General features: G+C 35.9%; 1 protein-coding gene across 9 annotated transcripts in view; it reads left to right on the forward strand.

Annotated features, from left to right (window-relative positions):
• OSBPL3 (oxysterol binding protein like 3) overlaps nucleotides 1-14,946 on the forward strand; it is a 90,470-nt gene that overhangs the window by 49,169 nt on the left and 26,355 nt on the right. For 5 of the 9 annotated variants that reach the window (XM_027450954.3, XM_027450953.3, XM_027450959.3 and 2 more), the window contains 9 exons: nucleotides 1,268-1,387; nucleotides 1,619-1,672; nucleotides 1,877-1,990; nucleotides 2,791-2,961; nucleotides 6,366-6,492; nucleotides 7,343-7,446; nucleotides 7,590-7,682; nucleotides 8,316-8,472; nucleotides 10,829-10,959. In XM_027450954.3, the coding sequence (XP_027306755.3) occupies nucleotides 1,268-1,387; nucleotides 1,619-1,672; nucleotides 1,877-1,990; nucleotides 2,791-2,961; nucleotides 6,366-6,492; nucleotides 7,343-7,446; nucleotides 7,590-7,682; nucleotides 8,316-8,472; nucleotides 10,829-10,959 (1,071 nt within the window). The remainder of the gene's footprint in view (nucleotides 1-1,267; nucleotides 1,388-1,618; nucleotides 1,673-1,876; nucleotides 1,991-2,790; nucleotides 2,962-6,365; nucleotides 6,493-7,342; nucleotides 7,447-7,589; nucleotides 7,683-8,315; nucleotides 8,473-10,828; nucleotides 10,960-14,946) is intronic. The other 4 variants (XM_027450958.3, XM_027450960.3, XM_072033530.1 and 1 more) reach the window with 1 other exon arrangement.

Below are 14,946 nucleotides of genomic sequence, written 5' to 3' on the forward strand. Positions count from 1 at the left end.
AACTATTTAATGGATGACTTTTTGTCTTATTCTGGTAATGGGCATATAACCTGACGTAATTTTTGTGGTTAGTTTTAGATTTCTTGGGGTGAATTTTAAGGATTCTAAAGATGGATAAATGAGTACAACTAGCACTTTTGCCAATTTTTGTTTAACTTTTGTTTTAAAGTTTTTGAGTCAGTCTTTTTTTTTTCTTTTTTTTTTTTTTTTCTGAAGGGAAAAGCTACTTCCCTTTGTAGCTTAAATGGAAGACCACAAATACTTGCCTGCCTGGTGTAGTTCTGTTTTCTCATAAGTGTTTCATAGTAGTCCTTTACATTGTTAAATTCTACAGGTTAAAGTATTTGTCTTTTTTAAGTACACGTCAGTGGCGCAAGCCATGACATTTTCTGTTAGTTGTTTATAATTAGGGATCTGTGGAATCCAATGGTAGCTGGCAATAAATAATTCATGAAGTCTGTCATCAGAAATCTTGAAATTCATGTTACATGGTCATTAGTAGTTTTCCCATTTGAAAAAAAAAAAAAAGTAAAAAATCTCATCAGATTAATTCTTTTTTCTGTTGCATTGCTGCAGGATATTTCATTTAAAACTTACTGACAGCAGAAGAGAGATACTCCTTTAATTAGAGGTGTATCTGATGAAAGTGGGGGAGTATTTTACTTGTACTCTCTCTTTACATCATGTTCTTCATAGTACTTGAATTACTTAGCTGGCTTGTTCTTTTTCTTTCTTTTATTTATTTATTTTTTTAGTATTATTAATACTTTATTTTTTATTTTTAGGGAGAGTGCAGTTCATTACAAAATACAAAGCCTTTAGTAACTGAGTATGGGCAAAAGAGCATTATAGAAATGTCTTCATTTTCAGACTTTTATTTCTGTTTCATAACCTACGAAGCATATCCTTTTAGCATAGTCAGTTTCTGTACATGACTGCGGAAAGCTTTTTATGGTAAACTGTGACTAGGCTGTGGCTACATACTGTGTGTGTACCCACAGAAAAATACGCATATAAAATTCTGGTAAATATCTAATTTCAGTGATGGTTCATGTCATAAAAATAGCATTTTTATTTAGTTTATATTGTATCTATCAAAATTTAAAAAAATATGTCTTGTCTCTTCGTAGATACGTAGGAAATGTATAAAGAAGGATCTAAGGTTAGATTTCAGCATCCCTTTGTTTTTGTTTACTCCTCTCCAATCTGTTTTAACAATTCTATCAGTTGGAAGGAATAAGATTGAGATTTGGATTTTCTATTTAAGCAGGACAGCTGGGAAATTGTAGAAGGACTCCGGGGAGCAATGAATTGTACCCAGGAACCACAGAAGCAGGAAGGCTGCTTGCTGAAAAAGAGGAAATGGCCTTTGAAGGGCTGGCACAAGGTAGTAAAGGAATGTCTGTCTGAAAGCCTGATGCCATTTGAATGTGACTTACTGGGTGTGTTGTTACAGCAGAAATAAAAATAAAAAAATTAAGAGAATGGAAAGTGTTCTCCAAAGAAGTATGTGTGAGTGGTGTGAGTGTTTGGGGTAGGCTTTTTTTTTTTTTTGTATGATTGGTTTTTTTTGGTGTCTGTTTGTGTGATTTTTAATTCTCTGCATTTCTGGTTACAGAGATACTTCTTTTTGGACAGAGGGATTTTGAAATATTCTAAATGCCAAGCTGATGTAAGTAATTTAAAACCCTTTAAGGTCATTATAAGGTAACAATAGAATGTTATCTGAAATACTAGTAATTCCATATTACTGGTAAAGAGAAGTAGAGTTTCAGCAGCTCTAAACAGTAGGTCGAAGGCAGGAGAATGATGGTCTTAGTGGGTCTGTCCTTCTGCTTTATTCTGGGGTTATTGCATTCTCTTTACTTTTTTGCAGATAGAGAGAGGGAAGCTTCATGGCTGCATTGATGTTGGGCTTTCTGTCATGTCTGTAAAGAAATCAACAAAATGTATAGATTTGGATACAGAAGAGCAGATATACCATCTGAAGGTAGGTCTTTAAAATTATTTAAAGTTTACTCCCAAAACTGTAGGGGTATAACAACATTAACTCTGTATGGTGGAGACCACATTTATTTTTACTAGTAGTAAGTCTGTTAGTTGCACTAATAATTTTTAGTCTCAGGAGACTAGTTTTACACTTTATAATTTCAGAGATTTTATTGTACTGTTCCAGAGTTGGTAACCCTGTTACAAAATTATTCTCTAAGTAGAAACTTGGAAGATACCTCATGTTTAGCAGCACTCTCTTCTCCACCATTTTTTTTCAGCAAAGGATATGCACTTTTTATAGTGCTTTTATTTTCAGTATTTGTATCTTGTTCTTTGTCTTATCTGTAGGAAGTATTCTCTATAGTCAAATGTATAGAACTGTATATTCTGTCTTGTGAAATAAATTTTTGTAAAATTCATCACCAAAATCGAATTTCTGTTGCAGTTCGTTAAACCTTGACTAAACTTTAAAACTGGCAACTAAGAAATGACAATTTTTTTTTTTGTTTACATTGCTTTTTTCCTGTCTAGAAGTTGTTACATATTGTGTTCTGTATTGAAATCATAGTCATGTTAACTGAAGCTTCTCTTTTTTTTTTTACTTTCTCCAGTGACAATTTTTCTGTCATGCTTAAGCTCATGCAGCGTGTCTTCTAACATGAGCATCGTTAGAGAAACTTTCTCGATATTTTGCCAATAAAAGTCAGCCAGGCTAGCTGTCTAATGAGCACAAGATATCTTAGTTTCTTTATTAGCAGTTTTGGATGTGGGTGTTACAAAATCTGAAATTTTGTGTAGGTGAAATCTCAGGAGCTGTTTGATGAATGGGTAGCAAAACTTCGTCATCACAGAATGTATCGTCAGAATGAAATCTCCATGTTTCCTCATGACGTCAGTAATCTTTTCTTCCCTGTATCTGCTACTGTGGACTCTGTCCCTGGTGTGTGTGATTCTACTCCAAGTAGAAAGGTAATAGTTATGATTTATAAATAATGGGCTTTCATCAAGGAATAAATTAGCATGACTTGAGTTTAAATAAAGGGCATAGGAAATTTGTAGGGGTCTAAGTTATGGTCTAAAATATTTTGCTCTATAAAGAGCAAAATAATATTATTAATATATTTTCTCCCAAGCAGTTTTCTCTATGATAATGGTAAATTGTATAATATTGTCTTATTATTTTAGTGAATTAAATAATATTCAGTTTTAAAAGTAATGAAAATATAGTTATAACCCCATAATATTTGAGACATATTTCAGTATTTGTGTGATACATTCATGGTGAATGTCAGTCTGGGTCACAGAAGAGCGCTCAGCTGTATTATTTTTTTTCATTTTTCTCATTTTTTCTTTTATCCTTTAGCTAATAAAACCTCTCTCTTTTTACATTAACGTGTCTGACCGTGCTTAACTGAGATGTATATAGGGATTACTGAACAGCCATCACCTGTGACTACCACTTGCATTTTTAACTAAGGTACTCTCACAGAACAGTAATGGTATTTGCACCCAAACACAACCTGTCTCCAGCAGTTTACATGCTGACTGGTTGACGTTCACCCGAAGAAGCTCTTCTGCTGTTGTCTAGAACCAGTGATCTCTTTCAAGAACATTTTTTTTTTATCAATACTGTGCTACTTTCTGTAACTGAAACTGCTTTCTGTTTCTGTCAACTCCAAAAGTACCTCTGTGCAGCTATCACCTCTTTGTTATCATCCTACTTAAGGTTTTTTTTTCCCTAGCTATATTGCTGTGCGGTCTGAGTGGGTTTGTTTCACACTACCTGCAGTACAAGAATTTTCCTCCTACTGGCACCTCCCTGGTTTGATAGGACTCCTTCTGAGCTGTCAGCAACGTGTTTATCAGTGCTTACTGTGGAAACAGCATAGTATTTCTGCGTAAAAGGGTTTTAGGCATTTCTGAGGATTCTCCATCTGTAGGATTCTTGGGGGATGTTTAGGAGTGCTTTGTAAACTTACCCACTAACCTTTCTCCCACGCCTTTTTCTCCTTCAGAGACAACGAGTACAGTACATCCCCTGGTACTGACAGTAAAAAACAGGGGTGGCTGTATTATCAGGGGTGCCTGTAGTATCAGTTTGAACAAAGTCACTCTATAAGTTTGCCTGTCAGCTGCATGGAGCTCTGTGTCTACAAGACATTGGGATGGGGGGAGGTTCATCACTTTGGTAGGACTATACTGTTACTGTGTAAATTTTTTTATTTAGCAAGCACAAACATGTGCCTGAACAGCTTTTTGCTAGTGGCTGAGAAGGAGGGGATCTGTGTGAGCCAGCAGCTGAAAGCACAGTGATGTGCCCTGCGGTAACAGCACTGTTCTGCAAAGAGCTGTCTGCATGGGTTTTGTGGAGCCAGCACCTCTGCCGCTCTGACAGCCTGCTCTGCTGAGACTGTGTCTGCTAGGAAATGGGAAACCTTATGGGACAGTCTAGTTCTTTTCTCCTGCAAGACAGCTGGAATAGAGGGGGAAGAATAATACTGAAGGCAGACATCAAGCATAACAATGCCTTTGCTCACCAAAAAAAAAATAAAATATATATATATATTCATGTGACCAGAATATCTAAAATCTGTACTCACTGTCAGGAACTATAAGCATTTCTTCTTTGGCATGAAAGACTTTAATTCACTTTTAATTTATTAATCCAGATTTGTACCGCAAAGAAGCCCTGCTTATTTTCATGTGAAAAATAGAAGGGGATAGTTCTTAAGCTCCAGTTAATCACCTTAGATCTGCTGAAGCTAAATGGAGGTTTGCCAATTTACACGAGTCCTAGCTAGGTTAATGTTGATATCAATCCAGAAGTTATTTTGAGAAAAATATGTTAAGTGAACTTTTTATTGCATTTTATTTGCTTTTAGAAATGCTAGACCAACTTTCACTTCTTTATTGTTGTTGTTGGAAGGTGAATGTATGTATCTATGTATATATATGTGCAGCACTTAGAATCTAATGCTTAACCTGGTTGATCATGACCAAGAGTATGCTAACTGGAGCTCTGCAAACTCTTTTACCTGTTTCTTGGCAATGTCTTCTTGCTTCTTACCTCCTACTCATGCCCCTCATGGATACAAATTCTGGAAAAGGTTTGGTTATATGGTTAGATTTTTAAGAGATAAATGTGGGATTGGCTTCCAAAATGTCAGTAAAGTGTTCATCTTTAAATTAAGTTTGCTTATGCTTACAAAGGTGCTGGGATTATTATTTGTGTATACATATATAGATGATTACAGCTTTATTTATGTAGGAATAAAACAGCTGAACCGCATAGATTAATTTAAAAATAATTGTGCTTATTGATGTTTACTGCTATTGCAGACTGACTATATAAATTGACATAGTACTGAATGACATCATCTGGACAGTGCTTTCTATTTTATTCCACAACTCAAGTTGGAGCATATATTATATAGTTTAAAAGACAAACTAAGAAAACTGCAACTGGATAAGATATAGATGATATTTCCTCTGAATAAATTTAAAACTAGTGCTACACGAGTTCTGATATAAGGTGAGCAGGAGGTAACAAATCCTGTAAAGCCTGTGATTTAGAGAAGAGCCAAACAACTTAGTCATCTTTTCTCATAATCAGTGAGTGGGCAATGTAATGCCACTTAAGATGAAACATTTATGAAAACATTTTAAAAACTGACTTTAAACAAGATGTTGATAAATCAGGTAATTGCTTTATGTAACTTCCTGATGTAGATATTAATAAAGGTGAAAAGTTTAGTAAAGTTTAAAAAATAATTAGGCATTTGAATGGCTACTATTTGTAGTTATATTAGAAAAGAAAACAGAATAAGGCACTATGAACTGGTAATAGTATTGGGTAGAAATTTCTTTCCATTGGAAGCTATTTAATTGTACTACTCAGTTAGCTCTTACACAGGATTTTGAGCATCTCTTGAAGCATCTGATAGTAGCTGCTATCGAAAATGAGATAGGTTTGAGAAAGATTACTGAGATATTGCAAAAGAATAGTCTATATCCAGTTAAGATATATGGTTACACATGTAGTAAGGTCTGTCAAGCTAAATCCACTCTTGATTCATAAGACCTTGAATAAAAATTTTAAAAAGCATTTAGTAGATTATGCGTCCTTCATTAGAAAATAGCTCTAACAAATATGTGCATATTACATTTTAGTTACCTTTGGGGCTTCTTCAGGGAGCGTGCAGAAGGAACAGAATGTCCTGTTTTGGTTGTGTGCCACGTAAGAAGCTTTGAATGCATTAAATTGATTTAATAGCTGCATAGCTTTGGCCTTCCTCAAAATTTATTTTTCATCATTATTGTTCCTTCATTAAAATATTATTTGTTAATAATTTGCTTGTTCTTCTTTGGAACAGGCAGGCAGCTTGACCAAACAGAATTCACTGTCAGCTGGAGGTAACTTGTCATTTTCCTTTTCGAGTAATGAGTCCAGGATTCCATCATGGCTACAGTCTTCTGAAGACATGGAAAAATGCTCGAGAGGTAATGATATTCGAAGGAAGCTGAAAATAGCCTATTTCCTATGGCTGTTTTTAAAAATGACAGAACAATAGCGTAAATAGTAATTAAAGTTAGAGTTTTCTCAGAAACAAGAGGGAGGAACAAAGTAGTTGTTGGTTAACTGCCTACTTGTTTTCAAAAGGATTAGTGATTCCTGAATGTGGAGATTATCAATTTTAGGGACCTCTTAAAGGAACCTACATATTTTGGTGTATGTTCTTTTATATGTGAACATCACCTTCAATAGTAAAAATTGAACTTTCTTAATCTGGGTATTCAAAAAAGGGAAGCATCCAAAATCTAGTCATTTTAAAAGGACTAAATCTTTTTACTTCAAAGTTACCTTCTGCTTCCATGTTTTTCTAAAAGCATGAAAATCTTTCTCATGTTGATAGTGTCTGTATGATGTATACCTGCTAAGCTTCTACCCAACATTGAGCTTCAACGTTAACATAGAGGAGGCCCATCTCTAGCTCTGAATGGACTATTTAGTCTTTAAGCCTTTGGATTTGATACCCCCTCTCCATGAGGAGACCTGACTAGTCCCAAACTGCAGTAATTATTATGTTACTCTTGATTTTCTACAATCAGCAAGGATAAAATACCAAGATCATTGCACAGGCTGTATAGAAACATTTCAATATTTTGAGTATGGAATTGAAGAGAGAAGGATACAAGCTTTTTTATGCAGTTGTCTAATACTGTTGTGTTTTTTTTTGTTCACTGAATAACTTAAGTTAGCTACCATCAAAATAAGACTAACCTACAAACAAAAACTTTCATTGTGCCTGTTACTTGAGAGCAACTGAAAATACTCTGTTGTTCAAAACAGATCTCTCCACCTGTCACACACATTTACTGGAAATGAACCAGCTGTTACAGAGCATGGATGTTCTTCACAGGACCTATTCAGCGCCTGCTATAAATGCTATGCAGGTTTGTTGTTTAAAAATAAATAAATAAAGTTTTCCCTTGCAATTCAAAAAGAACCCCAAATCCTAAAAGATCAAGGTGTTTATTCTTATCTTTGCTAGTTTTATGGTGATCTGCATTAATTTTGTCCAATGTGTTGTTAAAAGGTTGGACCTTTTGAAAGCCCAAAGAAGGAAAAGAGAACACATAGGAGGTGGAGATCCAGAGTTGTTGGTAAAGAGGCTAAAGGAACATTACAGGTAACTTCAATCTTTTCAATAGCTCATGTATTGGTCATTTCTCAATGTAACCAGTTTAGGAAATATGAGTCCTTTTGAAGTAGTATCCTGTGCTAGATCATTTTAAGCAGTAATATATTAGACAAAACAAAAATATGTGTATCTGTATATCTCATATATATCTGCAACAGGATCTGTACTAATTTCTTTGGGAGACTGACAATATCTTTTACCTATTTTTTCCATCTGCCTGCAGTTTAAGGGGGGGATTCTGGTAGTGTTTTCTTTTTTTAGCAGTACAGATTTTTTATATTCTCCAGGTATTTTTGTGCATATTTGCCTCCGGAGGCCATATTGTTAGATACTAGGAAGTGAGTAAAAATAACATACCACATCCTACAGCTCTCAATGGGCTGGTTTCTTGGAATTTTGCCATATTTCCCGTTATGACATCTTGGGCAAAATTGGTTCAAATTGTATCAATGGTTTTATCCATTGCAAGCCTACTGGTAACCAACAGTAGTACTTCAATTTTTGGTGTCTCCAGGATGCAACTCTGATAGGGACAAGTAAAAAAAAAAAAAAAAAAAAAACATTCTTTACAGTTTGTAAACAAACAAAAAACAACATCACAAATGGCTGTCCTCCTTACAGGTGCCTTCAGTATTTTCTGCCCCTATGAGACTGCATGCTTCCAATCCTAACTTATCTACAATAGATTTTGTAGAAGAGAAAAACTACTCTGATGGCTCAGAAACATCATCAGAATTTACTAAAATGCAGGAGGACTTATTTCACATTGCACATAAAGGTAAACGAAATTTTGTTGTTCATTCACAGTTTTATGTCATCACAATTTAAATATTGATGTGACTTTTGAGAATGCATCCTATTTAATATTTAGACAAATGCACGAAACGCCCTTCCTTTTATTTCCTCATGGAATTGCAAATGTTGATGTCTTGAGTCATTTGAAAAACGTGGCTTAATCATCCAGTATATACATATATATATATTATGGAGGACCTTACCTTGCTTAATGTACTAAAAACCTAGATTCTATTTGTTGCCAAAAGGTGCAAATCCTACAGTCCATTGCTGTAAATGCTACAGGAGATCATATTCTTTTCTGTTCACATGCATATGTGTGTATATGAACATGTGTGTTTATAAATTCAGACAGTTCACTGTATTTCAGAGTCAACATTTGTTGGTGATGCAAGGGTTGCTATGGTAGTAACCTATTTTTAGTGAATATATAAGAGTAAAATCATGTAAAGCAGCCAGAGGGACAGCCTGACTCTTTCTTCTCTCAGAATCATTCTTCTTTAGCAGTACTTTGCCCTGTCATCCTCACACTGGAAACATTTTTACTATTTAAGTAATCTTGGTAAGGAAGGCACTCAAGCTTGTATATCTGAAAGACTTTTGGAAGCATTGGTTTTGCCCCCTTTTGCACCGGATAAGGATTTGATGTTATCAGTATGCATTCTTTCATTGTTTTTGCCCTCTGGTGCTGATGCGTCTTGATTCCATTACATAAAGAATGTATCTATCTCAGTAGTAAGCTTCATAAAGTCAATTATAGTCAAAACTGATCCATGTTTTCTGAAAATTAAAAAGGAAGTGGAGGCGCAATTGGAAAAGTTGCTATCTAGTGGAGTTCTGGAAATCTCCTGCTCAAAATGATCTTTAATCTTTGTCCATGTCCCAAGTTTTGACTGGATTGAACCATGCATTATGGATACAATTGACTATGCACTATTTAATGCAGTTATCATTGTATTAAGAAAACAAAGATATTTTTTCCCAAACTTGCTTTATATCACTACCCTTCTGGAAAAGAATAGTAAAGAAAACTTTTGCTTTAGCTTTTGATACAACTGAAATGTAACATAAGTACTTAATTCTGTAACATTTCTTCAGATTTTAGTATACAACTTACTAAATGAAATACAAGATCACTGAGGATTCTGTGTATGTCACCCATGTGTGAAAGGCTAATGTAAAATAGATCATAATGGATACATCTTCCTCTGCATCCTCTGTGACATTGTTAGATTTTTTCATGTAGGTTAAGGTGTGAAAATTATCTTTGGTAACTGTTTGCAGTGTTGAAATATACCTCAGGAGTATTTTCTTATAAGATTAAGTTAGGTTACCTGAGATACTAAGGTATATACATTTGAGATATACCTACAAGGTAATGACTATTAAGGATAAGTAGAAATGGATGATTAGAAGAGAGAGATAACAGATTTGTTGTTTTTTATACTTCCTATGCATCCACACTCAGATTTAGTATCTTCATTTCCTTGGTAAATTCCCTGACAATTTTTTTGTATTGACAGTTCTTGTGACTTCAGTACAAGGTTTGATTAGTCCCCCAGAAATCCATTAGTTCTGCAGTTATATGAATGTTCAAAGCCTACATAAGCAAATGTCACTTTGTATTCCTCATAGTTAAAGAAAATACCAAATCTCTCTCTTTTTTCTTTTTTAAAGTGCATTCCCCTTGAAAAATCTAGTGGTTTTCAGCTTTCATGATCTATTGTCTTTGAATGTTTCAGACTAGTAATACAGGCTCAGGAAGGAGTAGAAGGAGCATCATCACATTCAGGATCCGAGCCTTTTAGTCACTAAATCATCTAACAAGCTGAAATTTCATTGTACCCAAATGATATAATAGAACTCAACACCACAGTTAACTTGTGGTGAAGCTGCTAACCCTATAGCTCTGGCGCTATATGGTCTATAGCTGCTTTCTTGATTTTTTTTTTCCTTCCCTCTCCTCCCCCACTGGAATTCTTAAAGGAATGTGAAGTAGAGTCATGGCCATCTGAAGATTCAAGCTAATTGGGAAACAAAGCAAATGAAGAGCAGATGTGGTTAGTTAGCTTTGTTGCCATCTGTCACAAATAATCAAAAGTAATTTTGACTGTGGCTAATGTAGTCAGCGTGGTAGCATTCACCATATACATTTCTCCTACTAAAAATCTACTCTGTAACCTTGATTAATATTACTTGTTTTTAGTGACCTATCTTAGATCTCAAACTAATTCCTTGTTTCTGTCACCATAAATGGCATTTCTTTGAAGTTTTACCTAACTGATATGTATACAAAAGGTTTTTTTTTTTAACTTTCTCTTTTTACAAAATGATTCTAGTTTACTTCACCTTGAAGTCAGCTTTCAGCACCATATCTACAGAGAGAGAAAAGCTGAAGCAGATGCTAGAGCATGATGCATCCTCATCTCCATCTGCACAAATAGTTGGCTTGAAGAATGCCTTAACATCTGTAAGTGATAAACTGAAGTATAGCAAGCTTCATTGTCATCTGATACTACTTTTAAATTTCATAGTAGTTAATTTTTGTTTTGTTAGTGTTCGCTCTGTGCTAGAATTTTTAGTATTGAAGCATAATGAGTTATTATATATGGTGTTACACAAAGACTCTCTTTCCTAAATGGTAAAGGTGATAACACTGAAGTCTGATAGATTTATTTGGGTATATAGTATAATCTGTATCATTTGATGTCAAGTATAAGAGGGCCGCTCTGTGACAACAAGTCTACCTTGTCTGGAAATATACACTCTGTTCAATCACTCAGTTCTAGGAGGTTGTGGTGGGGAATTTAGGTTGGTGTACTTTGTCTAATTGTTTGAGACCTTCCAGGCTGTTCATATTCAGATTGCTATCTGTTCAACCAAATAGCAATCTGGTTTCAGAGCAATGAAAACCATCATTACCATGCTCTTAAAATTTCAATCTGTGTTGCAAATTCCTAATCAGAGGCACTCCTGACTCTCTGGCTATATGTGATATAGATCATCTTAGAAATCGTTCAGTATAAAAATTGTTCGACTCCTTTTGTTTTACAAAAAGTTTACAAGATTTACAAGTTTATAAAAACTTCCTTTGTTTTACAAAAGCTGCACATGGTTATAGATTTTTAGCTTGTAACATGTTTCTTTGCCTAGACCTGTAGAGGCAGTTATGTCTTTGTAGATTTTGGCGAAAACTGAAACTTGTTGCATAATAACTGTATTTACTCATTTGTTTTTGGCTTTCAGATATTCCACTTCTGACATCTGGATAGGTGTCTCACACTTTTCCAGTGCTTTTTGCGTACTATTTTATACCAAAAAATCAGTTTTAAGACTTCTGAACTAAGTGAACACTCAGCCTGTTGTTTTTGGTTGTTTGTTTTTTTCTGAGCAATGAAGGATTCATCTCCATCCTCTAGATGTCTTTTAAAAGTCATTCTCTTAGCTCTTATCTGTCACTCAACAAGCCTTCTGTAGCTTGTCCAGATGTCATTTGTGAATGCTGGCAGTTTCAGCAGAGGTTAACATCTATATGAGAGCTATTCTTAGCCTGTAGATCTGTAAAGCCATGATGCCAACAGAAATTTTCTCACCATGCACAGGAGAGATCCTCTAAGAGAAAAGAATGAGCTTTCTTTGAAGAGCTATGCAGGCACAGCTATGATAAACCTGACACATTTGCAAAAGTGCTCTTTTCAAGAGAGTCCTGTATTGGTTACTTTGACTTGGTGTTTGTTATTAATTCATTTTTTATTCTGTATATGTGCAAAAAAAAATCAAACTCATTGGTTGAAAGCTATCCAACGTAAGTCTGTTTTGCTCTTACTAGCCTGACAGGAAGAAAAGTGAACAGATAAAGTGCATAAAAAGACTTTTACAAAATTAGCGTCTCTGCTTCTATCCTTGACCTACCCACAGTCTAAGAAAAGTAGATAGTGAATAGAGATAAGTAATATATAAAAAATTAAATAGAAAGAAGATAGCACAACAGAAAAATGCTACAACAGAAGGAAAAAACCACTTTGTAGCATGCTATACAGGCAGGCTGTGTAAATTCTTTTTTGCACTCATTTGAAGTGACATATAATAACGCACCTGAACGCTTGACACAGGAGTGGTAAATGCCTGTGTGCTGAATCCAGACTACATGTACATAAAGCCAGAGAATGTTCTTTCTCCCTTCCACCATCACTTCAGGCCTACTGTCTTTCCTGCCCTCAAGACCATATCCATCAGAAAATCAGAAACATTACTGGGACAAATTATTGCGTAAACAGGAGGGTTCTCCACATTCAGATTGCAAAAATGGGCATGAGGTCTTCAGTATTGTTCCAACCATCAAGAGGGTTTGTTTTTTCTTTTTTTTTTTTTTTTTCCTTACCCAATTCAATAGACACAATTAAACAGAAAGGGAAAATGTGTTTTGTAAGGGCTGTAGGACCATCTTCATTTCTATACTGGATTTATTTAAAATGATGATCTTGGCTAGACTTGTGTTGCAGTACAGGAACTATGACTCAGAAGGCTTTTTTTTTTTTTATGGTTAAAATTAGTAATGCAATTTTTTTTCAGAGACACATTTTCATTTCAGAAGGTCTGCATTCTCTTCCTTCAATTCTACTGTGACTGACATGTGGCCATGAGATGCACTCAGCACAAGTAACTAATACCAGAGTTTGCAGTAGAGATTTTTTCTTCTGATCATTTCCATTATAAGGCTGTCAGAACATGAATTGTACCTGTTCTTTGATACAGTGGTAGAAAGAGTTGTGAAGTTCTGCTTTCTGTAGAGAACTGCTTTGAAGATGTAGATAACCCTTGCCAAAGTCTACTTTGGCCAGAGGAAGTATTTCAAAATAGTCTAAATATACTTTATTTGGAATACAGTTTGAACAGCCTGCTATAATAGATATTTGGCATCTAATGAAAAAATCCTGGGACAAGAACATCACAGTCAATTTTTTTTTTCCATTCCCTTTTGTTACCTTGCCAGAAAGCTGAGACCAAACACTTAAAGACAGTTCTCCTGCTTCTGGGCAAGTCCGACAGCCTAAGGAGTTGCACAAGTCCTTGAGACTTACCAGGATAAACATGCACTAGATTGTTCCTCAAATTCCTACCCAAAGTTGCTTCTTTCTTTCAACTATGCATCAAACCATCCACAATCCATCCTGTGGTGGAGTACATTTCAGATGTATCTTAGCAAGAAGATTTTGCTTCACATTGTTCCATTTCATACTGCCAGGAGGAATGCAAAGACAGGTAGGTGGAAGAGACCTCTCTGTATCAGTTTTTAAAGTAGAAGGTGTTACGATCAAGTCAGAGCAGTCTACACAGCTCCAGTTGGTGCAGCAGAAAAATAACTACGCTTTCTGGTTCTCTTCAGGAGGACAAGAAACAAAAACTTGTATTCCTGTCAGTAAGGATAAAACCACATTTCCTTACCCATTTTGGTAACCCAAACTTTAGATGTGAAATCCCTGCAGATGATCAGAGGGCTGGGACATCTCTCCTATGAAGGGAGATTGAGAGAGAGTTGGGGTTGTTTAGCCTAGAAAAGAAAGCTCTGGGGAGATCTCATTGCAGCCTTCCAGTACTTGGGAGGACTACAAGAAAGATAAGCAGGCTCTTTACCGGGGCGTGTGGTGATAGTACAAGGGGTTTAAAACTAAAAGAGGGTAGATCCAGAACAGATATAAAGAAGAAATTCTCTACTAGAGGGTGGTTGGATCTTGGAACAGGCTGCCCAGAGAGGTTGAGGATGCCCCATCCCTGGAGGTGTTCAAGGCCAGGCTGGATGGGGCTTTGGGCAACCTGGTCTGGTGGGAGGTGTCCCTGCCCATGGCAGGGGGTTGGAATTAGGTGATCTTTAAGGTCCCTTCCAACCCAAACCATTCTGTGGTTCCCTGGCTGACAGTCACTGAAAGGAGACAGGAAGCTGCCCCCAAGTTTGTCTTTCAGGGGATAAATAAGCATCCAGGAATTGTAGAGGTAATTAAAGAAGCAAGGAGGCATCTGAAAAAAATACATTGTAACCAACAAAAAAATCCCTGGTTTAAGGGAAGAAATAAGCTTGCAGACAGGACAATTTGAACACCCCAGCAGACTGAAGTTTAGTCAAACTCTTGGCTCAGACTAATCCTCAAACACTGAGCTTTTGTGTCTTTTGTGGTTCCAACTGAGTATGAGAGAAAACCCACCTCACCTCAGAAAAGAGTTGCCCAAAAGATCATAGTGTGTCCAACTAACAGCTGTGGCTGGAGGAGTGCTGGCCATATATTTAGAGTCTGTGTTGTCTAAATCATCCCATCTGAGAGACCGTGACTGCTTCTGTGTGACCTCCTGCTCCATGTCCTTGCAAAGGAGAAGTTACGTTACCATACATGACTACCTGTTGGTCTTGCAGTGTTACATATACTTGTGATACTCTGAAGGATGGCATCCTTTTAATTCACTA

The sequence above is a fragment of the Anas platyrhynchos genome, chromosome 2 (genome assembly GCF_047663525.1).
Source record: "Anas platyrhynchos isolate ZD024472 breed Pekin duck chromosome 2, IASCAAS_PekinDuck_T2T, whole genome shotgun sequence".
Lineage (NCBI taxonomy): Eukaryota > Metazoa > Chordata > Aves > Anseriformes > Anatidae > Anas > Anas platyrhynchos.